The 27687-nt window shown below is 40.1% G+C and overlaps 1 protein-coding gene across 5 annotated transcripts in view; it reads left to right on the top strand.

Moving 5' to 3' along the window:
* Positions 1–25207, top strand: part of daam2 (dishevelled associated activator of morphogenesis 2) — a 112622-nt gene extending 87415 nt beyond the window's left edge. For 2 of the 5 annotated variants that reach the window (XM_085390925.1, XM_085390926.1), the window contains exons 12-26: positions 1047–1105; positions 1225–1409; positions 1514–1819; positions 2631–2738; positions 4101–4130; positions 6883–6989; positions 8816–8900; positions 9431–9537; positions 10281–10369; positions 12777–12945; positions 13882–13989; positions 14212–14272; positions 14577–14708; positions 20453–20623; positions 20713–25207. In XM_085390925.1, the coding sequence (XP_085247051.1) occupies positions 1047–1105; positions 1225–1409; positions 1514–1819; positions 2631–2738; positions 4101–4130; positions 6883–6989; positions 8816–8900; positions 9431–9537; positions 10281–10369; positions 12777–12945; positions 13882–13989; positions 14212–14272; positions 14577–14708; positions 20453–20623; positions 20713–20925 (1930 nt within the window). In that variant the 3' untranslated portion in view covers positions 20926–25207. The remainder of the gene's footprint in view (positions 1–1046; positions 1106–1224; positions 1410–1513; positions 1820–2630; positions 2739–4100; positions 4131–6882; positions 6990–8815; positions 8901–9430; positions 9538–10280; positions 10370–12776; positions 12946–13881; positions 13990–14211; positions 14273–14576; positions 14709–20452; positions 20624–20712) is intronic. The other 3 variants (XM_085390927.1, XM_085390930.1, XM_085390929.1) reach the window with 3 other exon arrangements.
* Positions 25208–27687: the final 2480 nt, after the last annotated feature.

Genomic DNA, 27687 nt, shown 5'->3' with positions numbered 1-27687 from the left:
ACAGTGGTATTATTGTCCTCTGTGTCATTCTATGGAGGACCAAAAGTGCCAAAATTATCCAAAACTTCCAAAACTATGAAAACCAAATAAATAAATATATGAATAAATTACAATTTATATTTACAATCTAAATCTTTACCTGTTGTTTTTTGGTTTAAATTGTTGAATAGATTGATCAGGGTAATAATGAAAAATAAATAATGAAAAATAAATGAAAGCAATATTTTAATTATTGTAACTATTGTATTTTAATATAATCATAGTTACATCTATTTTCTTAATGTATTATTTAACAAGTTAAGTTTAAAAAAACAAAAAACAAAATTTAAGTGGGTAAACTGATAAATTCACGCAAATAAATCAAAACACAGCAATTAATGGAAAAATAAATTTCTTCTTTTAAAAAATAATTATGTTTTTAATTATATTATTTATTATTACAATCCTATTTTTGGTGCATTGATTGTCTAATATTTTATGTATTTAGGCTCCTTGTTAAGAACAGCTTTTCTGTGAGTAGTGATGATGCAACATGTTTTTCTCTCAACTCTAGCCAAAGCTACCAGTGGAGCTCAAGGTTTCACTTTCCACTATTTCTCCTACAATTTAAAAAAAAATCCCACTAAATACAATATATTTATTAACTTACACTTATATCTCATATTTGTGTTTTTTGTTTACATGTACAATAATTGGCAATGCGCATTCCTTACCTCCTTAACCTTAATTTTAAAACTAAACATAACCTCAATCTGAGCCAAGAACCAGGAGTTAGAACTCATAACAGATAACTGACAGGTTTTATTTGAGCACTAATGCTGTATAACGATGCTTAAAAGAGGAAACCGCAACAAACCGGTCAATGCAGGAAATAAATCTCAATCCCTCTCGCAAAGATGAAGTAAAGCAGAAGTAACCCTGATCAATGGGTTTCTCAAATGTCCTGTATTGACATGTTTGGACTGAAGTTTCCTCTTATATGCAAGAATTCTTTGCAGACCAGTGTCCACTTTCTCTGTGCTTATTCTTGTCTGTCTGCCTCACAGGTTGGTCAATGAAAATGAGGTGAAACAATGGCGAGAACAAGCAGAGAAATTCAGAAAAGGTAAAGCTAAAGTTCACCAGAATCCATCATGGTTTTATCTTTCTTCTTGCCTGTATTCACTGTTATCCAAATCTGCTAACACCGTGCCAACCCATTGCTCCACCACTGTTTGATTTTAGAGCATGCAGAGCTGCTAGCTAAACTGGAGCGGAAAGAGCGGGAGTGTGAGACCAAAACGCAGGAAAAAGAGGACATGATGAAGACTTTGAACAAGATGAAGGATAAACTACAGCGTGAAGGTGTGGAGCTGCGCTCGGCCCGGGAACAAGTGCTAGACCTGTCGTCGCGCATCAATGACATCGCTGTGAGCTGCTAATGTTTAATGTTTAATTTATTCATCAATTTAAAGTAATTTGTAATCCCTTTTTTACGGTTTATTTAGTAACTGATCTTTCATTTGACCTCCAGCAGGGCGGAAATGTATCCTTCCCACCTCCCCCTCCTCCTCCTGGCGGCCCTATGCCTCCGCCTCCACTACCTATGACATGCGGCTTTCCTCCACCCCCACCTCCTCTACCATTCAGTTGCCCGCCTCCCCCACCTCCACCTCCTCCACCTGGGGCACCACCTCCTCCACCAGGAGCCCCACCTATTTTTGGAGCTCCGCCTCCTCCCATTCCCTCATCGTTTAACTCGATGAGCAGCATGCACTCCAAGTCCATCCCTCAGCCTTCACATCCTTTGAAGTCCTTCAACTGGGCCAAACTAGGAGAGGTGAGTGAACATGGAAAACTGCATTGTTAAACTAAAGGGTGGGGGTCATTCAAGCCATGGTTTTCCCAAAATTACATAAAAGGGTTGAACTATCGTTTGTGTATAAAAGGTGAACATGCCCGGCCATTAATTTTCTGACATATATATGTTTGTATATTGTTGTCAAAATAAGAAAATTTTCCTCTTTAGTACTTCTAGTATTACTTCTACTACTTTGAAATAGCAAAAATAAATATGAAGTGGATATGAATTATAATAAAACTCAAATCAGCACTTAAAGTGGACGTATTCTGCTTTCGCTGTCTACATTATCATTTTTGGACTCTTCTGGGCATAGACTGTATATAAAAGATGGAAAGATGGAGTCTCATTTTGAAGGCTCAACTTTGGCGTTCTGGTAACTTGCATATCTGCTTTGTGGAAATGTATTTTTTGGAACTTCTACATTTGCTTTTTCAGCCTCAGAGGTTTTCTTTTCTCCTTTTTTATGTAACACTGCATCTTCATTTCAGTTCACCTTCAGTTCATCATATTCTAGGTCCCATCTACCACTTCACTCAGCTTCTGTGCTCACAGTCTAAGCTGTCTGCCTCAGCAACCATGTAAGGATGTCCCCACTCTGTGACATCCCACAGAGGAGAGGATGAAAAAACATCCTGAAGTGGAGTGTTTAGAGCAGTCTGAAGCCTGAAAATTTTGTTTGTACATATGCTGACCTCATATTTTGAACTGTAACAGTTTTAAAATGAGCAGTTGTGAATGAATCAGTGTATATGCATGAACCTCTTATGTCACTCCACCCTGTTTTTAGAACATGGTCAATGGCACCATCTGGAGCGACATTGATGATCTGAGAGCTTTCAAGATCCTCGACCTGAAAGACATAGAGAAGATGTTTTCAGCATATCAGAGACAACAGGTTTGGATTTGTTTGGAAGTGGCTTGTAGTTTTATGACTTGGAAGTGAGTGTGAGAGTGTGTGCGTATAAGCAATTGTTTTGTGTGTGTGGAGTACCATATTGGCCTAGATTCTTGAACTGTGTGTATTACTGAAAGTGTGTGTGACAGGCTAAAGGGTGGGTTGTGTAAAAAGGAACTCTTGAGAGCGCCAAGGTCCAGCTCCGGGCTAACATGAGCAGCTGTTCACTGCTGAATGCCTTATTGTAGAGATGCCACAGAGCTGCTGCTTTGCACTAGTGTCTGCAGAGCATTTGTGTGAGACCTTGACTGGTTCTTCATGGGCTCATGAATCAGGGCGACATGTAGGAAACCGCTGAAGTCACGAGGAGTCACGATACAGGAAACTTTTTACCAAAGCTAAAATAAAGAGGGCATTCACTAAATCATGGCACTAACTAATAGGATAATTGTCTTGGTGGCAACACCATACAGTGCGGCGCAATTACACCCCTCTGTGCCACAAACTAATTGCACACCACTTGTCATGTGGTAATACTGGGTGGAATTACACCAACTGATATATTACACAGATTTAAATATGTTTAAGTGGAATGTTAATTTGCTCTAATTAGTTGGCTCAATGCAAAGTCTCTTTTGAAGCATTAAAATTGTTGAATTCCTTTGTAATGTATTTTACAGTGTCGCTTAAAAGCCTTCTGACAGCCTTAAGCCCATCCTCTCTTTGCAGGCTTTTATTAAAGAGGAATGGGTCACTTGAGGTTGTTTCTGACAGTGATTTACTGTGGGTATTTATTTATACAGAGCAGGTTTTTATTGGCACAGGCCAACGGTTAAATTCAGATCTCTATGGACGTAGCCACATAAAACCCAACATCTTCCTGGCTTTGACAACTCGATTCCATTTGGCTAGATTTGATTCAGCTGGACAGTATTGCAGTGTTTATTCATGGCATAATTACTTATTTTAAGCTTGTCACTGGTCCTTCTACTTTAAAAATGGGCTTTTGTTTACATTTGCCCTCGGTAGGATTAGTTACCGCAGTCATTTTTCATGGTTGTGTTTTTCCACGTCAAGGCAGATGTAGATGCAATCAAAAGAATTCATTATAACAATCATGACCTCTTTGAGAAGACAGAAACCAAATTTATGCAGTACAGAGAGGTTTAGATTCATGAGCCCCTGATGACTCGGACGGTAGATGATTTTTCTCACAGAGGGCTTCCCGGCTTCAGCTTGTAGTGTGCGTAGTTATATTTCTTTGCTCTAGCCACCACCTTTTTTCTGCTTGATGTGCTAATCTTTGCATGTGTTTTCAATTTTTTTTTTGTGTCTTTCTGCACTCTTCGACTGCCTGGGCAGGACCTGCTCACTAACCAATCCTTCAAACAGGTGAGTTTAAATCCTCTAGCTTCTCAACCATCTTTATTTCTCTGTTATTTTCTCTTCTGCAACAAAGAAGCAGCCAGCCAGCTAGAATAGTGTAATGAATGGGTTTGAATGTATGAACTTTGATCGGCATACTTTAGCATCAAGATTTTGAATATTAATGATAAGTCATACAGTGTAAAAGTTATGACATAAAATTATCCTGTGCAGTTTCCTAATGCCAAAGCATTCTCATAGCTTAACGACAGAACACATGCACTGCAGCCCTGAACGTTTCTCAACATTATTATACCTAAATATGTTAGAACAAAAACATCAGTCAAATCAAATATCTCTCTAGCATTGTGTGGAGTTGATATGCAAAAACCACAGACTGTATATCAAAGATGGATGTGGCCATAGTGATATCACCTTTTGGCTTTGGGGACATTGTAAAGCTGTAAGATTAGCATTACCATTACCACCATGCTGGCTTTTTGGAGCCAGAAGTTACTATATTTAGATGACAGTGGACTAATATGTTAGCAGCAAATGCGAGCTAGCTTGTTTGCAATAGACAGACCCACATATCTGCTAATTTTGCTAACAGACTAAGGAAACATTAAAACCAACCAGAACTGCTGTATGGTCCATACAATTGCACATCCAACAATCATATTAATTCCTAGATATTTATATTAGTAATTATCCAGAAGGCACCAATTTCACAAACATAGTGTAGCAAGACAGCTACAAGCATCCATTACCTATGTGGGCATATACCTCTCTAACAAAGCCGCCAATATCCAGGTGGAGAAGTTATTAAAAAAAGAAAAGAAATTAGGCACTGTAAAATTTTTATGAACCATTTTTTTTACCAAGCTGTACACATGTTTATGTTTGCTGTAAACTTAAATGGTTTAACATGCAAGTTTTTGCGGTTTGACACACTGTGGGAGCTAGCGATCACTAGTGGCCACTAGAGGCCACTAGAGGAACTGCAATTTTTTGTGTTGGCTTTGTTTTCAGCTTAATTCTAGGCTCTAGTACTACAAAGGCAGTAAAGAGAGGCAGAGGGCGTGGTGTTGGTCCAAATCAGATAAATGACTTTTAACCAGGAAACACAAGTTTGTGTGCCATTCGAGATCTTATCTTAATTACTTTTTTTCCATTCTCTGTTTGGTCAGTTTAGGCACCAAAGTGGTCACCTAGTATAAAAACCTATTGATTTTGTGTTTTGTTTTTGCTGAAACAGGCTTACGGTTTCTTTAAGATAATTGTTTTGGTTTTATGGCCCATGGTTTTGCAGTTTCCGTTCAATCTCACTGCCCTTGTTAGCACCATTTCCAGCCAAAGCTTTCTTCACCAAAAGAGTCTCGGTGAGTGGAGTAAAACCAAATTTAGCAACAACCTTAACCAGTGAGCACGGTGAAGAATTTGGGGGGGGGAAAAAAATCCTCAGAAAAATTAACTAAAAGTGGTCTTTTTTTTATTTTTTTTTATTTTTTTATTTTGAAGCCAGTTGGTCTCAGGTTTCTCCTGGCATCTCTCTAGAAGTGCAGAAAACTTCCAGCAAACTATCTTATGTCATACACGCTTCATAAATCAGATTATTTTCCACTGCTTTAAACTAAGGTTAATAATTCTCCAGTGTTAAAGATATGATTTTCATCACTGGATAATATAATGGTGCCAATACAAATGAGTAGAGGGTCCACATTAATCCCAATCATCACTGCCTTATTACTCCTTATCTTGCCTTTTTGTTATTGTGTTGATTACCATAATTACAATAATCATCTTTAATTTCTTTAATTATTCATTATAATCTCAGCTGGAAAAAGCCTGAATATGCAATTGTAAACGCCACATTTCCATCACTGTTACTTCATAGCTGTTAGAAAAGATAAAGTCTCCAGTTACACTTGGTTAAGTTGGCACAATAGCTTTCACCGCTTGTGCAGAGAGGGCTTTGGCAGTTTTCAGTGAATGGGAGTTGTCCCCCTAACCCGGTGCCAACCTCAGTTGGCTGCCAGGCACCTTGGGTCAGCACGGGCATGGAAAAACGACACTTTCTTTACAAGCCACATCTGTTTTACAAATGTCATACTCAACGACCTCAGGAAGAACATTTTCTGGCAGGGAGGAAAGCAGATCGGACCATAAATAGAATGCGTTTAACATGCAGTCCTCTCAGACATGTGTTCTTTCCCCTGGTGCATTTTAATACTACATTTGTGCAGAGCTTACAGAAATATCTGACTGGCTTACATCAAGCTATCAGCCATGTTTCCTGTTGCTCTGCAAAGTTTATAGGTTTGCCTGCATTGGATTTGCAATGGTGACTCACCAAAAAAATGTCCTCGCCCAAGACCTGCTGTAGAGTTTATTTATTTTTTTGTTCCACAGCTTGTGTCACATGTTTTCATGCCCCTTCCCATCCTGAGTCAAGGAGTTTATAATGTTTAATGAGCTGTGCGTTATGGCCTCAGAAAACTGCAAAAACAGGTCGGGGGAATGACTAAAGTGTTTGGCCAGAGTGCAGCCTTTTAGTCTGAGTTTGATAAATGATTAAACAACTGCAACAAACTGTCTTTGGTAGTTTAAAGCAGAGTTTCGTGAATCTGTTCTAAATGATCACATTGTTAAACGCTCAGAAGGGGTCGTCTCTCAACCAGCTAAAGATGTCATGCAGATGCGAGGAAAAGACGTTACAGTGTGCACGCTTTGCATTTTATGCGAGCAAAACGTAATCTGTTTTTCTGTCTTTCTGCAGAAAGAGACTGGCTCGATGGATGACATATACGTCAGCACGCGGAAGGTCAAAGAGCTGTCAGTCATTGATGGCAGACGTGCACAGAATTGTGTCATCCTGCTTTCAAAGTAAGGGGCTTCGGCTTGAATGATTAATCATAGTGTATCGCATCATCAGTAAGCAGCTGATTAGCATCTGCTGTGAGATCTCGATGCGCTGCAACTTGCAAGGCTGCCTTTTGAGTTACTCTTATACAGATTACACTAACGTATGACATACATGTCAGTCTTCTGTAAATGCTGTAACAAATTGTAACTGTTATGCTAAAAAAGTCCGGCTTTATTTTTTAAATTTTTCTCTTGAATTAGACTTATAGATCCGGTTATTTCAAAGCTAAAGGTTTGTTTGTCCTCTCACATATACATGTATCGCTGACACCGGACTCTTCTCAGCATGCAAATCTCATATGAAGAATGTTGGCTTCATATTTGATTATTTTCTTCAATGAGACGGCTTTTATTTCTTTCTTTATTTTAACGAGCTTGAGAAGGTCTTTCATGCTTTTATTACATCCAGTCTCCACTACAGTCTGGAGAGATTATTGGTTTTATTTTGAAGTGTGCAGGCTTATTTCCTGATAGTTGAGAAGTAAATGTAGGAATATTTTTGCCTATGGTGACAGTGTTATATTGGATACCTCCTCATTAAATTAAGCAATAATTTTATAAAAAAATATTTAAAATATTATAAACAAGTGAAACATATAGCCTCAGGTTATTTCTCAGACCTGGAACACTCTTAAGCCTGGTTCGCTTAGGTCATTAAACCAGTAGCTTTTTAGTCCTGATTTCTAGATTCATGCCTAGTGTAACTCTAACCGGACCTTTTCACTTAGGCCTTTTTAATCTTTTCTTTTTACTCATATTCAGATCTTCTCTGGAAACCTATCTTTTCCAGCTAATTCCTTCAGCTTAGGTCCAACATGACTGTTTCCAAGACTTTCCCAGCTTTTTTTTTCCTGGACTACTTGCAGCATGTTTGTTGTTTTTATTTTATTTTATTTTATTTTATGTTTTTGCTTTGTTGTATTTGCAGTGGTTCGAGCTCACTCAGCCACAGTAATTATCTGCTAATTAGTTTTATAGTGCTGAAGAAATGGCCTCAGTGCAGACCACTGATAAATAAGTAACATTAGGTCAGGGGTTAGAGCACTAACTCTGTGTGGGAGCTGCTTGGAATGATGGCCTCATGCATCTAGAGCCAGAAATGTGTTTTTAATGGACACCTAGGCCATCTGTGAGTGTAACTCAATCCATACATCTTTATCTGAAAGCATTATATAGCTAAAGCAACATCTTGGAAAGTAATGTTCTGATTTCTACTGTGAAAATCCGGTCTATTATTACACATTCAGCTACAAGCAGACTCTACATTGAGTCGCTTACATTATATTAACTCGCATTTATTCAACCCTAGTCCCCCACCCAAGGGCTTTTGAATCCCTCTGCATCTGTACCCGAATCAATTGTCATCATTTAAGATCCACTTGGCAATATGGCTCCTATTTGTCTGTCTCCTAATAGCGCTGGTCCGAAGCCCTTTTGAGAATTTAAGCTCTACCCCCCTCTACAGATCAATACATATGCTTTCTGAGCTCTTTGTGTGTCTGACAAAACATCAGCGTGGTCCCTGAACTCCTTTTCGAGTCAATAGCAAATGACCCTGGGCTACAGACTAGACCCAAATGGGGTCAGCAGTTGGTCAATAAGGGGTTTGCGGCACAGACTAACAATGCTGTTATTGATTGCAACCCGGCTCAGTGATCAGATGCACTGAAAACAGCTGGCAGTGTTCCCGGGGTTTGTCACTGGTCCAGGCTGGTATTATGAGCAATGAGCTAGTCCACTAGTAGTTCTTTTACTGTAATAAAGTTGTTGTTTTTTTTACCCTTTAGATTAAAAATGAGCAATGAAGAAATCAAGAGGGCAATCCTGGAGATGGATGAGAGAGAAGAGCTTGCTAAAGATATGCTGGAGCAGGTATGGTCCAGTGAAAATAAGCTTTTCAGGTTTTTTGCGACTGGTTGGGTCAAAACAATGTCCCTATACTTGCTTTATTATGGGAAGAAAATGTAATTATTGATGATAATCAAGCTTCAAAGTCTGAGGCAATGTAAAAAAAAAAAAAAAAGTGAATAAAAGCAGAATGCAATAGTTAGTAAATCTTAATAATATATTTAGTTGGGATTGGTGCATTATTGTAAAGTAAAATAACAAGGTGAAACATTTCGCAAAGAGTAGAAGTAAAAAAATGAGACGTTGTTCACTGCATGGAGTTTAACAATAATGTGTCTAAATGTAAAATAAAGAAGAATTTGCAGATTATCTACAGTTGCTAATTTCATGATTAGATTAAGAGCAGCCTGTGAAATCTTTGTACACAAGGCACAAAGCTACAATCTGTTGTTAAATATTGTTGCTCCACGGCATTAAAACAGACCCGATTCTGTCGTTTAAAATGCTGCCAACAGTCTTCTGCGTGAACTTTTGGATTCTTGTTGTCTTTCTAGCTTTTGAAGTTTGTCCCAGAGAAAAGTGATATCGACCTGTTGGAGGAGCACAAACATGAGCTGGAGAGAATGGCCCGAGCTGATCGCTTCCTCTTTGAGATGAGCAGGTAAACATAGTGTGATACTCAGCTTCAGGTAACAACATCCATGCTAGGTTAGGCGCATAATTCATATGTTTCACTGCAGTTTTAATTTACTAATTTTAAAGGAACTTAATTTCTAAGAAGCTGCAACAGATTTAATGCAAAAAGAAAAGATCATCCAGTCAGGGAATGGGTGCTAAATTGATAGCTTTCAATGCACGGAGACAAGGGTGGAATCCCAAACAAGCCTCAAGCTTGGGTGTGATTCTTTTTTTTTAGCTGAAGAAACTAGTCTTGTTTTGACAACTGTAGTAACACCAATGCCTAAATCAATGCCTTTTTCCTGGATGCTGTTCTAGTTCTCAGAACTCGTTTTTTCCTGACAGACAAATCTATTTGTTTCCTTTTAATGAAATATCACCTTTCTGCTTTGTTTCCTCTGCTACTACCCTTTTGACCACATATCCGCTGGTCTGAGGAACACATCTGGGAATTAGTTAGTTCCTTTTTTTGCAATTTAATATCCTGAGTCCCTCTTTGAAATCCCCCCCACCCCCTCCTTTGGTGAACTTTTGAGCAAGTTTAACAAATCCATTTGTCAACTCTCCATTTTGATAGGCGCTTATTGGATGATAATGCAGTGAAAACTGAGAGAGGGAGTTTTGCACAGTTGAGTCTCTTCTAGCTTTGAACTTGGACTCCCCTGGAGACAGATGTAACTCACCTCCCCCCATTTCCCCCCTCTGTCACTCTTTTCTCCTCAACAGAATTGACCATTACCAGCAGAGACTGCAGGCTCTGTTCTTTAAGAAGAAGTTTGCAGAGCGTCTTGCTGAAACAAAGCCCAAGGTTGAAGGTAAGAACAAACATAACCTTACAGGCCACTGTAAGGTTATGTAAACATGAACTTTGTTTCTTGGATCCCCATTTTTGTATAAAACACATCAGTGACAGTTTCACTCGTGCAAACGGGAATTCACCTCCATTTGTGTTGCCCTGCTCAAACTTGTGCCAATGCCCGGTCATTGCATTGGCTTTCTATGTGCATGAAAATTTTGCTTCATGTTTTCATCAAGGCTTTTCTTGCTACTTCTCTCGGGACCATAGCTGCACATGTGCGCTGATGTGAGGAAACCAAATCCAGCAGGGATTTAAATTTTGTGGCAGCTAAAGGAAAAGAGAAATATGGTTAAAAAAATGTTTAATTATATGAACAGTGAAAAGCAAACAGTGAAAAATTAACTAGATTATTTGGCTTTTAAAACAGAACTGTAATGCCAGTGCCCCTCAGTGCTGCTGCTGAGTAATGAGAGGAAAAACAAAAACACACACAGTTGCCATAAAATGGAGTTATGTATTTGTGACCTATTTTTACAGATTATGTTGAGCAAGAATGGAGCTTGCAGCTGATTGCTTCAGATGGGGTGGAGACAGTCATAAAATATTGCATAATGGCAGCTTTTCCTTAGAAAGCCAGAAATATTAGTTGACCTTAGATTCGATTCATGCATCAGAACTGTCGTCAAACAGTCTTTTGACGCAGTTTGACAGAAAAATGGAAAAGAAGATTACATTTTCGAGCACTTATTTTCTTTTTAGGGCACACAGTTACACACCCAGAAACAAAACAACGTTTCCCACACTAGAAATGTCATCAGCCGCGAACACCAAGACCAAAGCTTTTTCACAATCCTACCTTTGAGTTAAATTTGTGTGTGCGTGTGCATGATGCGAGAGGACGGTCAACTATGTATGGGTTTTTTTCCCCCATCAAGCCAGCTTTCAGGTTACCAGGGAGGCTGTTTTGGAAAGCTGGCCTATGTTAAGAGGGGAGAGCGTCTCTTGTAAATGCTGCAGCTAACTTCAAAGAGTGAGGGAAAAGGCTTCCAGTGAGGTTCATAGCCATGTGTGCATGCACGTGCATGCACAGGGTGTGTTGTGACTGAGTCTCTTTGAGCCAGATCTACTTTAAAGACACTGCTCTGCTAATCCGGAATGTTTTTTCTGGCCTTTGATGAGCATCACATCACTTATGAGAGCAACGTTTTATTTGCTGACTGGTAGTTCAGCTTGTGTGTGCTGTGAGACATTTGTCAGATTGTCTGGGAACAAGTAAAATGTTACAGCTAATCACCAGTGATTGAAGTAGGAGCCAAAAAGCACAAAAAATCCTCATCCTCCTAGTGGTGAAAATCAATTGTCAACTGTCTTTAATGTCTTGCACAGCTTGCAGAGATTGTGTTTTATGTAGCATTAACACACATAATGAATACGGGCAAAATGCTTTTATTAACCACACATACAGCGCGTGTGTAACACTGTTACTGTTACTTAAGTGACATTTTGCATGTCATGTCCACAGTATTTATTCACTTTGGTCACATTCTAAAAATGTCACCGGTGTAGTAAAACATGCTTTTTAGTCATAAACAGCAGCTTCACTTCCGGTCCAGATCTCTCTGGATACAGACTTTATTTGTTTGCTTTTTTTGGATCCCCTCTTCTAAAATGAATTCGGCGCCTCTGCTTCTGATCCCTCGATGGACTGGAAATAAAGTACAGGCATCCTGTGAGTTGGTGGATCCACTCAGACCTCCAGAATCCCAAAATATTTGCAAACCACAGTTTGTGGATGACCGTAATAAAGTGTTCATCCCCTTTTATTATTCATGTTGCTTTGTCATATACTCTGCATGAGTCTATATTTCCCTGGACCACCCAGCAGGTTCAATAGAAGCCTTTCAGAACCCTGACAGCAGAGCCAGAAGACTGATTCCCATGCTGCATCACAGCACAAAGAACTGCAACAATAACAAGATGAAACTTGTTAATGATTTTCACATTCACACTGAGGTTTCCTCTGTGGAGACAGGGAACCACCTGCACTTTGCCAGACCTTGCAGCTCTCTGGAGGAAAGAGGCTGACACTACAGAGTTATGTTTGGAATATTCCCTCCCTCTGCTGTTTTATGGATGGATGGAAGGACTCGATGGGTTTCCCCACCGAGCTGCCCAGTTTTTTTGGGAAATATTGATCACTCATCATGAAGGATGTTAGAAATGAAGGAAAGGATGGTGATTTTTAGGTTGTATGCGTGTCTGTGGGTTTGAGTAGAGTAACAGAATGGAAGGAGATGGTGAAAGCCCAGAGTGTTATGTAATATGAAAAGCTGAGAGTGCACACATATCAGTCACCAGCTAAATGATGTCTCCAGCTGCAACCCTCTCTCTCTCTCTCTTTCTCCCTCTTCATTTTCCTACAGCCATCCTGAACGCGTCCAAGGAGGTGGTCCGGAGCAAACGTTTGACTCAGGTCCTGGAGGTGGTGCTGGCCTTCGGCAACTTCATGAACAAAGGCCAGAGAGGCAACGCCTTCGGGTTTAAGATCTCCAGCCTCAACAAGATCGCTGACACCAAGTCCAGCATAGACAGGTGGGCTGTCTTCAGTTAATCCACTTTGTTACAAGTGTTGACTTGTGCTGCGGGCCTGCTTGTTTATTGGAGTGACTACATTTGGATAAGTGCTTTAGTTTATTTGGATAGGTTAGTTGACAGTTTTAGCAATCTCGGTTAGCAAGTTGCATTTATAGGACTTATGGGTGCATAAAACGGATAGAAATGCTGAATAAAATCCAAGAATATTTCACTTTCTAAAAGCTGACAACAGACTTCTTGGATGGTCTGTCAGTACAGTTACCCGCACAGCAAGCATTAAAAGTTGTAGGTGCATTAAAAATTATCTAAAGAACACCAGCAGCACAAACATGCTCCCGAGATCTAGTTCAATGATCTAACAGGCTGAGCTGAATCCTAGCAGGCAGCTAGCAACCACAGCTGGCTGTGTTTCCATCTACCTGTCAGTCAAAGAGCCCACGGCCCTAATAATTCAAACCTTAAGCCCTAATACAACTGAAACAAGTACATTTGTTTCCTTTTATTAGTTTACTTTACACCTTTGCCTTAGGATTAAGTATCTCAGCTCTGTCTCATGTTCATGTTGCAATTGCTTATCTTTAAATGGTAAAAAAAACCTCTCAGATACTGATGTTGATTGTGCAAAGTTATACTAAATCCTAACTCAAGAGAGCTACTGCTTGCATCAGTTGCATGCACAGAACTGTGCCATGCTCAGCGGGTGCACTCACTGAGCACATCTATCAGTAAATATCATGTACTGCAACTCTTGTGCCAGTGCAATTTCTGTATATGTTGATGTATCTTATAGTTAGTATGGAAATAATAGCAAAGACCTGTGTTTTAAATAAAGTGAGCAAAAATAAAGGAGGCTATTCCTTATCCTTCCATAAATTACTTTGGTTAATTCTGTTTTGCTTGATTCTATTTTTCTTTTTATTTATTATTCGATAGGAACATAACCATGTTGCACTACTTGATCATGATCTTTGAGAAGAACTACCCGGACACGCTTCACATCCAGCAGGACCTCGGCAGCGTACAAGAAGCTGCCAAAGTCAAGTAAGTGTGCAATATTTCACTTGAGGGAAAAGAGCATTTCTCCCTCTGACTGCATGTGGTTACAGTAGGACCGTGTCAGCTGTTACTTGAGTAAAATTGTTTATGATTTTTAATATGTTGAGGAAATTCTTGATAAAAAGCAACAGACAATGTGAGTTGTGACACACATAAATAAACAGCTAACAAATGTTGTCTTCATATTTGTCTTTCCTTCTTCTGCAGTTTGTCAGAGTTGGAAAAAGAAGTGCATAGTATCAGAAGTGGACTGAAGGCACTGGAGGCGGTAAGTTGTTGTGCGTTTGTGTCACGCTCCCTCCCATCGGTTCTTCTCCTGTCTGTAATTATGTTTTCGAGTAGTGCGGAGATGGGCAGCAGGGCGAGGTGTTTAAATGCTGGTAATGTTCCACGCTCTGCGACACAGAAAGCGACATGTCATGTTTTCTGCCACACGCGAACACGAGCGCTACAGCACAAATACGCTCATCCGAGTTCCAAGAAAGCTCAAGTGAAACTAATTGTAATGAAGCATGCTTCAGCCTCAGAGACCGACCAATCACACGCCTCTCGTCTCGTTTTACCCGCATCAGGAGCTGCACTACCAGCAGAGCAGGACGAGGGAACGAGGGGATAAGTTTGTGGCCGTGATTGGTGACTTCATCACGGTGGCTGGCTTCAGCTTCTCTGAACTGGAGGACCAGCTGAGTGAAGCCAAGGACAAGGTAACCAAATATTTAACCGCTCATATTTGGGTCGTACTGTAAGTGTAAGTTCATATGAGCGTGTGGGTGGCGAGGCAACTTGCCAAGCTTTCATGTCAGAAAGACAGAATAGCAGGAAAGATGAAAATTACAGAAACTGATGGGGGGGGAAAAGAAACTTCTGAGCATCCCTCTTTGTCCAGCGGGATGACTTTAGGCAGGTCGGGGAAACCCAGCATTGAAAGATTACCCCGTACTCCCCCCACGTCTTCTCTTTGTGTCTGTCTCTGAATGTTAGTGTTTTAAATCCACACACTTTTCTTTTTTACCACTGGGACAAATGCCCTTTGAACCATGCTGTCTCATGTATTGATGTATAGCAGGAGGTATGTAAGTTGAAGATATCAGTGGGACTTTGAGAATCCCAAAGTGTTGAAAAGATTTATGTGAACGCGTTATTTAATTTCCAGGCCTTGGGAGATCTGCTGCACATTTAGCATGTCGATTCTGGCACACTGAAACCTTATGAATCTTAGTATTAGCACATTTTATCATCAAAATTGTCTTCAAAAAGCCAACAAGTGGCATCACATTGTCCATTTGCATATTTTACATACAGTCTATGCCATGAACCAATTGAAAGGAGGACGTGTGTTTCAGGTTGAGCCTCGTCTTTGCTTAATTATTTGTTGAAGGAGGAGGTCAGTAAAAAAAAAAAAAAAATGGAGGGAAAATGTTCTAGTTGGAATGTCACTGGAAGAGAAGGGGAGGATTTGGGCACCGCTGTAAAACAAAAAGACCTGTGTTCACCAGCCCAGACTGTGCCTGTGTGGTTGTTAAGTGGGGAGTCTGACACACTGATTCAGTGCTTGTCGAGGCCCTCTGACGCCCTGTTAAGTTTCCAGAGGAATAAAAAGATGGAAGCGTGGGCGTACGCTTCATCCTCAACAAGGTAGAAAACGACTAAATGGAGCAGGCAGCCTGCTGAGGCTCACACAGCATCCATGGCAACAAGCATGTCTGCATGCATGTCAGCGATGGAGATACACACAGTGAAAAATCACTAGAAAGGATTACGGTTGTTCTTGTGAGTTATAGAGAGAGACGTTTCAAGAGGAGGGAATGGAATTATTTCAAAAAAGCCAGGATTGGTTTATATTAACAGTCAAAGATTTTATATAAAGATAAGCATATTTACCCCGTTTCACCCTTCTTTCTAACTCTAATATGGTCATTAATTTACAAAAGAAACATCATGTTGTGTTTAGTAAGACTTGAAACTAGCAGTGGAGACCTTTTTAACTGTTAAATGATCTTACAGAACAAGGTACATTTTCCTAAAGGCTTCTACACGATCACATTTTTACAACCAGACGAGACACCCCCTGCTGGCTGTTAGAAAGAATGCTTGTTTAAAAAACTCAGCACTGGCTTACATTTTCAGACCCATAAGTTAAGAATCAAAGCTTCATGTTTTGTCAAAAAAAAGTCAGAGAGAAAGCCAAGTGAATGAAAAATCAAAAGATTAAAAGAATTATGAGCAATAGTGGTAAAGGTGGCCTGTTGAAAAAGTTCAAGAACTAATGTGAATTTGGCCACCAAAAAGAACATTGCAGACTGTTCCTGGTCATCAATCTGCCTTCATAACAGAGCTTTTCAAGTCACTTTCATTGTTCATACAACCAAACCAGAGTCCCTGGATGTCTGGGTCCATTTGTTTTAAATGACGTTTTTTCTTTATACTGCTGCTAAACCTTCTCCAACGCTTTCTGAACTGTAGTTTTAATACAGTGCCTGTTTTGCCATCTTACAGGTACTTATTAACTCTGTCTATTAAGTCTTTAAAGATCCACATAATGACCACCCTGTAGAGACATGATCAAATTAATCCATCACAGCATTTTTCACATTTGCCTGTTGTTGTTGTTGTTGTCATTATTATTATTATTATTATTATTATCCATCCATCAATCCTCTATCGCGTATCCTTTTCAGGGTCGCGGGGGGGCTGTAACCTATCTCACCTGTCTTAGGGCGAGAGGCAGGGGTACACCCTGGACAGGTCGCCAGTCTGTCGCAGGGCTAACACATAGACACAGACAAATTATTCGCGCTCACATTCACACCCACAGGCAATTCAGAGTTTCAAATTAACATATCCCCACTAACTGCATGTCTTTAGACTGTGGGAGGAAGCCGGAGTACCCAGAGAGAACCCAGGCACGGGGAGAACATACAAACTCCACACAGAAAGACCCCGACCTGATGATGGAATTGAACTCAGGACCTTCATGCTGTGAGGCAACAGTGTTAACCACCGTTATTGTTGTTGTCGTTGTTATTGTTAAAGTTAAAGGGTCTGCTTAAGCTTAACTTACCAGCTAGTAGACATATTTTGCTCTTTGCAGTTCTGTTAGAGCCTCTGACTATTTTAAGAAGTAAACAATTGCTAAATTATTTTGAGTCTGACTGGTTGCAGATATGGTAGACTCAAAATCAGAAGCATTGCTCAGATTGTAAGCATATATACCAAAATGAATGAAAGTTGTCTAGAACCTTTACTCATCTGGAAATACACCAGAAGATGTAACACTGATCGTCTTGCTACAAGTTTAAACTGGGAACCTTTAGGTTTCATTGAGCTGTTTTGGTGCCTACATGATCTTAGGCCAGCAGGTTGTTGTGGCTGATCAGTACTTGGATTTTGGAGTATCTGATGTTTAAGCATTGGAGGATGCTTGAGTCAGAGCCAGCACTCTTTTGAGTAGCCAGAGTTTTTCTCAGAAGTAATGTTTACTTTCTAAGTGCCTCTTTAGCTTGCTTGGCATTATGTTCGTATTAGCCAATGCCTCCAGACAAATGACTTGGTGAGGCTGACTGTGCATGTGCATCCTCCTCTCTGTCAGTTGGGGCCTTTTAGTGTGTCATGCTGTAATAAATGCCTCCATTCAGCAACTGTACTTACCCTAGGATTTCCTTTGACTATTTTTGTAATTAATTAATTAATTTTAAGGTGCATAAATTGCCTCTAAAAGCTGAGTACTGACAGCATTTATCACTTTTTGTGAAGCTGTATCATCTGCTTCTTTCAGCTGCTACCTTTAGGGTAGGGTATCTCTCTGATGTGCTCATTTCTAATGTTGTCCAATCTGGTCTCCAGACTCTCCTCCCTACTCTCACTAGAGATCATAATGTCATCTGCAAACATCAGAGTCTACAGAGACTTCTGCCCGACATCATCTGTCAACCTGTCCATCACTGTTGCAAACAAGAAGGAGCGTAGATCCCCAATGTAATCACATTCCCACTTTGAACCCATCTGTCACTCCTAGCATACACTTGTCCTTATACATGTCATACCCCAGTCTCACCTAACTTTCTCATAGAGCACAATGATTTCTCCCCTGGTACCCTAGCTCTAGATCCACAAAGACACAAAGCAACTGTTTCTGTTCTTCTCCATCAACATCTCATCTTCCAAAGCAAAAATTACATCTACGGTGCTTTTTCTAAGCATGAAAGCACACCGCTGCTCACTGATCATCAAAGGAGGACCGATCATCTCGTACAGGGTTTTCATGTTGGATAAAATATGATTTATCTAATGTGTAAACAGATCAGTCATATAGGTTTTCATAGAGTATTTTTGAACAACAAACACAGTTTTATTATTTATTTTTTTAAAGTCGTAATTTAAAATCTATTATTAATAAAAATAAGGCACAATAAATAATCAGAGAATGCAAAGAGATAATTGGCTCTCTCACAGAGCTTGCCTGTGTTTATTTTAGTGGTTGTGTGAAATGAGCTGCACAGTGTTGTAACTTCACATTCTTCATTTTATTGTGTGTGCAGGAGTACGTGTGTGTGTGTGTGTGCATGCGCGCGCGTGTGTGTGTTTACTCATTTAGCTCAGACCCAAGGGGACGAGAGGAAACAGATTTGACCAGACACATAATTACTAGGAGAGAGAGAGTGATGACGGTGGGGTTGCCATGGAGACTAGTACCATAATGACAGGATGGTTTTATCACAACACGAGGACCATTTACAGTATGATGCTAACCTCATATAAACTAGAGTCATGTTTACTGTCACTGAACTCTCCCTGAAGATGAGACAGAGGATAATAGCACAGTGCAGAAGAGAACAACAGAGGCTGTTTTTACCTAAAGGGTTTAACATGTACCATTTATTGTTTATTGTATTGAAATAAATCAACCAAAAGAGTAAATATATGAAGATTCTTTGTTAGTGATCTGAGATGAGATATATTTTATTTACCGTAAAAGCTGGGGAATTTTGACTTTAAATGTGACTCTGTGAGAATAGGAAGGAGTGAAACAAAAATGAATATGAAAGCAGTGATGAGGATGAAACTTTAATTTAGTGATGAAACTTTTATTAGAAGCTGGATCAGATGACCCTGAACCATCCTTAAGTTATGCTGCTATAGGCTCAGACTATTGGATGCTCCTCTTGATGCACACTCTCCTCTTTTCATTCTCTTTGTCTTCAGCATGGCATATATTTTCAACATTTGCCTGCTCCCATAGTTTGATTTCATTCTTTGTTGTTTTTGTTTTCTCTTCTCTTTTTCCCCGCATTTCCCACCATTCAAGTACTTACAATAAAAAGCACCATGAGATGGTTTGGTGCTGTATAAATAAAATAAAGTTCAACTGAAATTTAATTAACGAATGAGAGAGTACACTAATAACTAAGCTGAACTGGATTTTGAGAAATCACATGCATTTTCTTCAGCTGAGATTTCCATGGTGCCTTTAGCGATATCTAGGAAGTCAAAGTATGGATAAATACTCATGGTTTGGGTTTGGAGTTTTTCCAGGAGATCATGTTTTTCTCCGATGTTAAAAATGCATTGGGTTCATTCCCCCGTGCCCTTGACCTGGGCACAGGAGAATGAACCCTCAAAAGCCCCCAGGTGGCTTTTGAGGACTTGCTTCTCCTAACACTTGGGATGTTTTACATTTTCCCAATGGAGATAAATAAAGAATAACTACCCAGCTTGTTCTGTTCCAACCAAATGGCCAAAAAAAAACCAGCTTCAAATGCACTTTGCAGATTGTGCTTGAATGTAGCCTCACCCTGAGTGTATTTTGAAACTTTATTTTTGCAAAATTTATAAAAGTGCCCAAATGTTTGGGTTTTTTTTTTTCTTTCAGATGATAGAATGAACAGCTGCTACCCTTTTAAAGAATACTGACTCTCACTTTCACTCTTTCAGTGTGGCCTGTTTATCGTCTTAAACCAAATACATGTGTGACAGTTACGCTTTATGAAATCCAAATTTTTCCACAAATAACCTATCGCACATTATTTTGCAAAACTGGTCAGATGTGTTGCTAGTATCTGCCTCAAACCATGGCCTCTGCGCAGTGCAGATTGTATCTTGTTGTGTTTTAGGACTGTGACTGGGCCTGTGTGTATGTGTGTGCGTGTAGTGGTCTGTAGTACTGCAGCACAAAGCTCAGTGTGGGAATGTAGAGCGTGTTTGGCCGCAGGCTTTGTCCTGGCGCAGAGCACCGAACAGCTTGAACAGAACTGGGTGGACATACGGTGGTCAAATCATGCAGTCATTTCTTACTCGTGTATGTGTGTGTGTGTGTTAATTTCCAGCATGAATGGCAGTAGATGAATTTGAAGAGCAGGCTCATATGCTCATGTCCAGCCTGTATAATGACGCATTTGGTTTCAATGTGTTTAAAATTGTTTATTAATGACGGTATATGTGCTTTGTGCAGTTTGCCAAATCTCTGAAGCACTTTGGGGAGGAAGAAGGGAGAATGCAGCCGGATGAGTTTTTCGGGATCTTCGACACCTTCTTGCAGTCGTTCACCGAAGCACGACAGGACCTCGAGAACATGCAGCGACGCAAGGATGAGGAGGAGCGGAGGGCCCGGATGGAGGCGATGGTGAGACACAGAAGCAGAGAATACACCTGAGGCAGTGATGACAGTTAATATTTTTTTTTCCAATAACTCTGTATTCTATTCCTAACCAGCTTAAGGATCAACGGGAGCGGGAACGACGGGCCAAAAAGAGCGGCACCACGGAAGAAGTCGGCGGGGAGTTTGACGACCTGGTTTCAGCTTTGCGCTCCGGCGAGGTCTTCGACAAAGACCTGAACAAGTTCAAGCGAAATCGCAAACGCTCTGTCAATCAGCTGGCGGAGGGTGGCGGCCGGGAAAGAACCGTCACCAAGGTTAACTACTAGGTCGGGGAACAGGAATAAAAAAACCCCACCTTAAATCTGCCATTGCGTTGAGCTTTTAACACCTTTAGTCCAGGTTGTGGGACAGTGACCGCTGACATTGGAGAGGATGTAAATAACAGCTGGATTGGACTTGCAAGAACGGCCGAGCCGTGTTGAAGGATGCAGCGCTCTCCTCTGATTGGTCTTGTAAAGCTATTTCCACTCCGTCTGTTCTGGATGTTACCAGGATGGACAAGTGGACACACCACTGTGACACATTAGCCCATGTCATTTGACCATATCCTTTAACACTGTGCTCAAGGCTCTCACTGTCTATCACCCCAGTCTTTTTCACTTTTCTCCCCCATTCACACATCCTCTGCAAGCTCTCCGGTGCTGAAAAAGCTCTGTCATTTAACTACTGGGCTTTAAAGCACACAGGACATTGGGATCGGACAGTCACACTGTATATAGTCACGAGGCAAAGACAAAGGATTGGTAAAAGGACTATGAAGCGTCTCCAGGCAGATTTGGGGAAAAAAGAAGCTGAAGGGAACTAAACAATAACCTCGACCATCAGGTGTTCCCCAGAAAAGAGACTTCTCAACCACAGAAAGTCAAGGAGTCGACACGTCCCAGAATGATTTGTAGGCTTCTGAAAGAGTGAAGAAGGATCCAGATTCATACCAACATTCTCTGGGAAGGACGTGTCTATCCCGATGTGCTCAGCTCTTCTCAAGGAAACTTCTCAGCCTGATCCACCTGATTTAAAACATGACTGTGCCACATGGGTCAGGCCTCACCTTCACTCTGACCAACATCGTTCTGGCATTAACAGTGCCAAAGGAAAGAGAAAACTAATGTAAATGTATTAATACAAAACATACTGCAATTAGGCATTGATATATATTTATATTTAGATGCAGACAAGCTAATTGCAAAGAGGTCTTTTTTTATGTTTTGGGATTTTTGTACACGCAATGCATTATTTGTTGGTGTTGCAAGTTGGCGTTGAAGTGAATTTCTATACATTTTGCGCTTTATGTAAAAAAAGGAAAAAAAAAAGAGGTAATCGCTCACACTTTTCACATCTGTACGTCTTGTTTGCACTGCAGCTTTTTTGTAAACTTTACACTCAGAAGTCCACAAGCCAATGACAGCGTCCTGTATGTTGTCAGATTATCTGTAACTAACATAATGAAGGAATGCCATGAAATTCATTTAAAGGCACAAGCTGCAGTTCCTTTACTGCAGTAAGGTTAAATTCTCACTCTATTCAGTATCTCTCTGCTTTCTTTTTTTAATTTTCAGCTTTTTCCGTGGTAGAGTCACACCGCACCATGTGATGAATCTCTCATTGTCATGTCAGGGTATAACAAAACACTTAAAGAAGGTAGGTGGGACACACACAGGAAAAAAACATCAGAGCATGTCATAGAAAAGAATTTGTACTTTCATCTTTTTCTCCAGCTTGTCAATCAAGTCAGTCAAATCAGGCCCACAAAGGGAAGCCAACCTCCTTTTTATAAGGTATTTGAAGTATTTAGAGCAGTAGGAGTGAGGCTGTAGTGTAATCAGTATTAACATCTGATTCTTTTTGAAAACAAAAATATATATATAGCAGTGCACATAGACTGTATTAAAAGATGGATGTAGCATCTATGATGTCACTCATTGGTTTTTGAAGTCCCATTATAAAGCCATCTTGTTCTTTTGCTTGTTTTTTGTTTTTCATTTTGTTTTGTTCTTTTAAGGGTTTTTTTGTTTTGTTTTTTATGTTTTGGACCAGAAGTGACCATATTTGGATGAGAGGGTGGAGTGCTAATTTTTTAGCTAACATTTGCTTTAATTAGCAGTTATCTGTGTCTGCTAAGTAACATACAGATGAAGTACTAGAATTTAACTAGTTGTGAAAACTGGAGCACAGATAGTCTGTATGCAATTAACCAGACACCAATCAATGTCTCCAGTTTCCGGAGATGAAGCCTGCCAGATATCTGTCAGTAAAAGAGGCCACGGACCTGATAATAATTATATGTTTAACTTTAATAATGTTTAAATGGGGGAGTTACACAAACAAAATTGTTATAAAGTAGGAAAGTGGCTAAAAAGACCAAAACTATGTTTATTTTTGCTTTAAGCTGGTCATTTTAACATGGGAGTTTTATGGAGATTGACTCACTTTTGGAGCAAGCCTCCAGTGGTCATTAAAGGAATTGCAGTTTTGGGCACTGCGTTGGTTTGGTTTTGGCTTCAGCTTCGCTGCAGAATGTGTTCACACAAAGACGGCTCTAATCGTGGGGTGTAAAGTCAACATCAAGCATACATTTACATGTTAACCATCACATTCATTCAGAGTCAGAAGAGAGGTCTCGACCCACCATGTTTGTATTTCTAACAGCGACTTCCCCAGTTTGTCCTTTCTGGAGTTTTTCTGTTCTTCGTTGTGTAAACGTTCAGTTTTAAGTGCCTCTGATCCTGTTTTCACGTTTGTATTTGTGGCTTCCAAAGCAAACTTACAGAATTTGGTGGGGATATGGCGCCATCTTGTGGCCGATTATAGTGCACTTCACTGACCTCACAACCTGTCAAAAACAGCTCTACCCAGTATCTCCCAAATAACTTCAGCAGGTGCACTTAAATGTTTCCTCAGAAAGGTTTGGGGTTATGTGTTACCTGTGCACAGCTAAACTCACTCACTTCCTTTTATATGAGTTCTTCCACACTTTTAGTTCATTTTCTTCATTCACAGAGAAGCTACTGTGAGGTTAAAAAAAACATAACGTGAGACAGAAATTGTATCCCAGAGATTAACCAGTGAACCAAAATCACTTAAAACTTTCAGACACTTTTAAAATTTTAAAAGAGGATATTACTTGATTTTGTCTCAATAAACCAGCATCTTGTGTATATTTTAGTCCTTTTGTTTTCTAGCCTCTGATCCTTTTTGAGTTATACTTCATCAGATTCTTTAAACCCTTCATTCAGAGCTTTAACCCGTGTTGTAGTGCAGACTATTTCCTGAGGGGTATTGTCAGTATTAAAACCTTTGTGTTGCTACATGGTTGGATGTCTATTTGGCCATTGACTGGCTGATGATTTTTGATTTCTTTTTTTTTTTTTTGAGTGTAAAGATGGAAATAAGTAGCTTGTTTCAATGCACTTTGTTGATGGGACATTTCCATTTGCAGCGAGGGCTGAGGTCCCTCAAGAAACTAGAAGGGTGCAACGAAAGAGTGGTGCAAAATAAAAATAAAAAATTTAAAAGAAGAAGAAATTAAAGATGGTGTTTATAGGAAAGGGAGGAAAGTGAGGCTGAGTATCTGGCTGGGCCGCTTGGAACACTTTAAGAGTCTGTTGAATGGCAGAGATGGGATTTGTGGGGAAACTAAGAGGCGACTGTGGTACAGAGCAGGTCCTGTCTCCTGGTTTGGTGAGTCTGGAGAAAAAAAATTAAAAAGAGGGATTGGGGGGCGGTTGTGGGTGGGGTATTTTATGTCAATACCACATTTCTGTCATTACATGGTGTTGAGCTGCATGCCTAAAGATGGGTGCACAGAGTGTGAATTGTTTCTCCTTTCGTAGAAAACTGCTTGCAAACTGAAACACACCTGTTAAACCACAGCCTGTACTGCCTGAGAAAAGTTGCACCCGTTCTTCGAGCTTGTATAATTGTGAGGAGTCAGTATTTTCATGTTTGGAAGAAAAAGAAAAACGTACCCTCCACCTGAAAGATATACAGTTGGAGAAATAAAAAAAAAAAGCATTTTGTACACGTTTGTTGATGTTTGAGTTAAGATTAAAAAAAAGATGAAAACATGAGGAATGTTCCATTTTCCTGTAAATTGTACCTCTATTTATTTGCCTTATTTAGTTTGCTATATTTTGTATGTACACAACGCATTACGACAAATGTTATATTAAAAATCAGAATCATTAAACTGTGGTCTGTGTATGATGGATAGTTCTGACACTTGTATGAGAACGAGAAGCTTTTCTTTTGGTTTGTTTTTCATTTATTTTGTTTCGGTTTTGTTTTTTTTCTCTCACCCTGTGTCTTTTGTAGGGTTACAATAAACTTTTGTCCCTTACAACAAATTGTTTTTTTCTTTCCTTCACTCTCATTGGTTATGTCAAGCGTTTGGATCATGAGGAGGATGGGGAGATGCTTGTATTCATTTTGAGTTTAGTGGCAGCCATTCAAATCAAATTCCTGAAAAATGTCAGTGGTTTTCAAATTAACTTGTTCCAATGAGCTTAATTTTCTGATGGGATGTAGGAATAAAGTGGTCAAGTGTCTTAAGAAGATGGATGGATGATTTAAATCCTAAATTGTGAGCTTTATGAATACTCTCTGTGCATCTACATCATCCTGAGGAAAGTATTTGGCTCCAGTGATGAAGAAATAAAGTGGCTCCATCCAAGAAATGGTTATTTGTATGTTACTTTATTTATGCACAGGTCACAGCCTGCCCAAATCTTCCTTAACTGGAGCCAGGTTACGAGAGCCTATTGGACTGCAACTAAACTACAACCAAAACATTTTCCAAAGCACTCTACAAACCCCAGTTTGTGCCTCTCATTATGAAAAAGTGAAATTATTCAAGGTAACAAATGGTCCATGTTTAACCGCTGATGCTGATGAATGTTTGGTTTTTACCCTGATTGATCTCCGTTCTTAGTTTCAGCTTTGGTTACTGGTGCTGGATTTAAATTGTAAAAACATTCTGCATAAACTCCGTGTTTGAACCAATATTCAACCCATTTCTCGAGTTATTTCAGAGCAGAGCAGAACGTGTTGTATAAAATGACAGCATGGTGAATTACATTTCAGAAAGACTGATGATCACCTCTCACTGAAACAGATGACAGGTACAAATTTTGGGGGGCAAAGTGTGAGGTTTGCTCTTATATTAATCATTCTGATATGGTTGTTTTTGATGAGTTATTTAATGCTAAAGAAAGGGCGTGTGTTACCAAGACTTACAGAAACATAAAGTCATCTGGAGTCCTCATTGCATACACACACATATGGATGAAAATTCCATCATCCTATTCACGTTGCAGCTCGGTATTTTCGTCTCTGGTTCCGCAACACCTGACGTGGACCTCGTTAGAGTTCTCTCTCTGCGTTAAGCTTGGTTAGCGAGGACCTTTACTGGATACAAACACTGCAGGTGAGAATCAAACCTGCAACTCCTTTTCCAAAGGGATGGAGTCTTACCACTACACTGTCCAGCTGCTTTTATTCCTGCTTTTATTTCTGTTTATTCATATATACATATATATATATATTGTAACAGGGAGAGTGTATGAAATAAGATCTGCCTAAATAAAATGGCATATGTTACATTAAAAATAGAAAAGATGTGTGATAAAGGTATGCCTAGCCTGCCTCCAAACAGCTGAGAAAGAGGGAAGGCAAAATTGACACAACACACAGACAAGAGAGTTTCGTAGTGTAGAGACTAGAGTAGTGGTTAGACCACACGTCTTTGGAGCAGAGGATCGCAAGTTTGATTCCCACCTGGAGTGTCTGTATCCAGTAAGGAGCCTTAGGCTAGACTAGACTCCCCACCCCCCTGCTAAGCAATCAACAAGGTCTGTGTCAGGTGTTGAGGAACCAGGGCACCCTGACAAGAAGGAAGGTACAAATTAAGTGCTATGGCAAGGGGGAGCCAGGACACCAGGTCAGGGGGAGTTATCATCACCCCCACCCCCATATTAGGTCTGCTAGATGTTAATGCAGCACTGTGTACAATATCTATTGAGACTAACTAGATCACTACAATAGGGCAGCAGTAATCAGTAAGATGCTTGGCTGAAAGGGCAGGAGGCTAAGATCAGGGTAGCACAGAGGGAGGTTGCAGAAGTACAGGACCCATACCTGAGATATGCCAATCAACAACTACACCAGAGAAATCAAAAGCAGGACCACAGAACCAAGGTGTCAACAGCTAGAGATGGATGCAGTGGCCATGATGATCCACTGGACAGCCAACATGAAGATTTTTGCTGTGCCCTGGAAGGAGAATACAGAACCAAGAACCCATATGAAGAGGGTCAGTGGACAGTCGGCCACTGTGATGGTCTCAGAGTCGAGTGGATCATCATGACCACTGCGTCCCTCTCCAGCTGCTGACACCTATGTTGACTACCTTGATCTTAGCCTCTAGCCCTTTTAGCCAAGCATCTCACTGATTACTGCTGCCCTATTGTAGTGATCTAATATGGGGGTGATGATAACGCCCCCTGACCTGGCGTCCAGGCTCCCCCTTGCCATAGCATTTATTTTGTACCTCCCTTCTTGTCAGGGTGCCCTGGTTCCTCAACACCTGACACGGACCCTGTTGATCGCTTAGTAGGGGGGAGTTCTAGCCTAAGGACCCTTACTGGATACAGACACTCCAGGTGGGAATCAAACTTGCGATCCTCTGCTCCAAAGACGTGTGGTCTAACCACTACTCTAGTCTCTACACTACTATACTCTCTTGTCTGTGTGTTGTGTCAATTTTGCCTTCCCTCTTTCTCAGCTGTTTGGAGGCAGGCTAGGCGTACCTTTATCACACATCTTTTCTATTTTTAATGTAACATATGTCATTTTATTTAGGCAGATCTTATTTCATACACTCTCCCTGTTACTATATATATATATATATGTATATATGAATAAACAGACATAAAAACAGAAATAAGAGCAGTTGGACAGTGTAGTGGTGAGACTCCATGCCTTTGGAATAGGAGTTGCAGGTTTGATTCTCACCTGCAGTGTTTGTATCCAGT

The sequence above is a fragment of the Rhamphochromis longiceps genome, linkage group LG19, assembly GCF_057381845.1.
Source record: "Rhamphochromis longiceps isolate RC_006_pf linkage group LG19, R_longiceps_female_GT1.1, whole genome shotgun sequence".
Taxonomy (NCBI): Eukaryota; Metazoa; Chordata; class Actinopteri; order Cichliformes; family Cichlidae; genus Rhamphochromis; species Rhamphochromis longiceps.
Note: the sequence above shows the minus strand (reverse complement) of the source record. Positions and strands in the feature narration are given on the sequence as shown.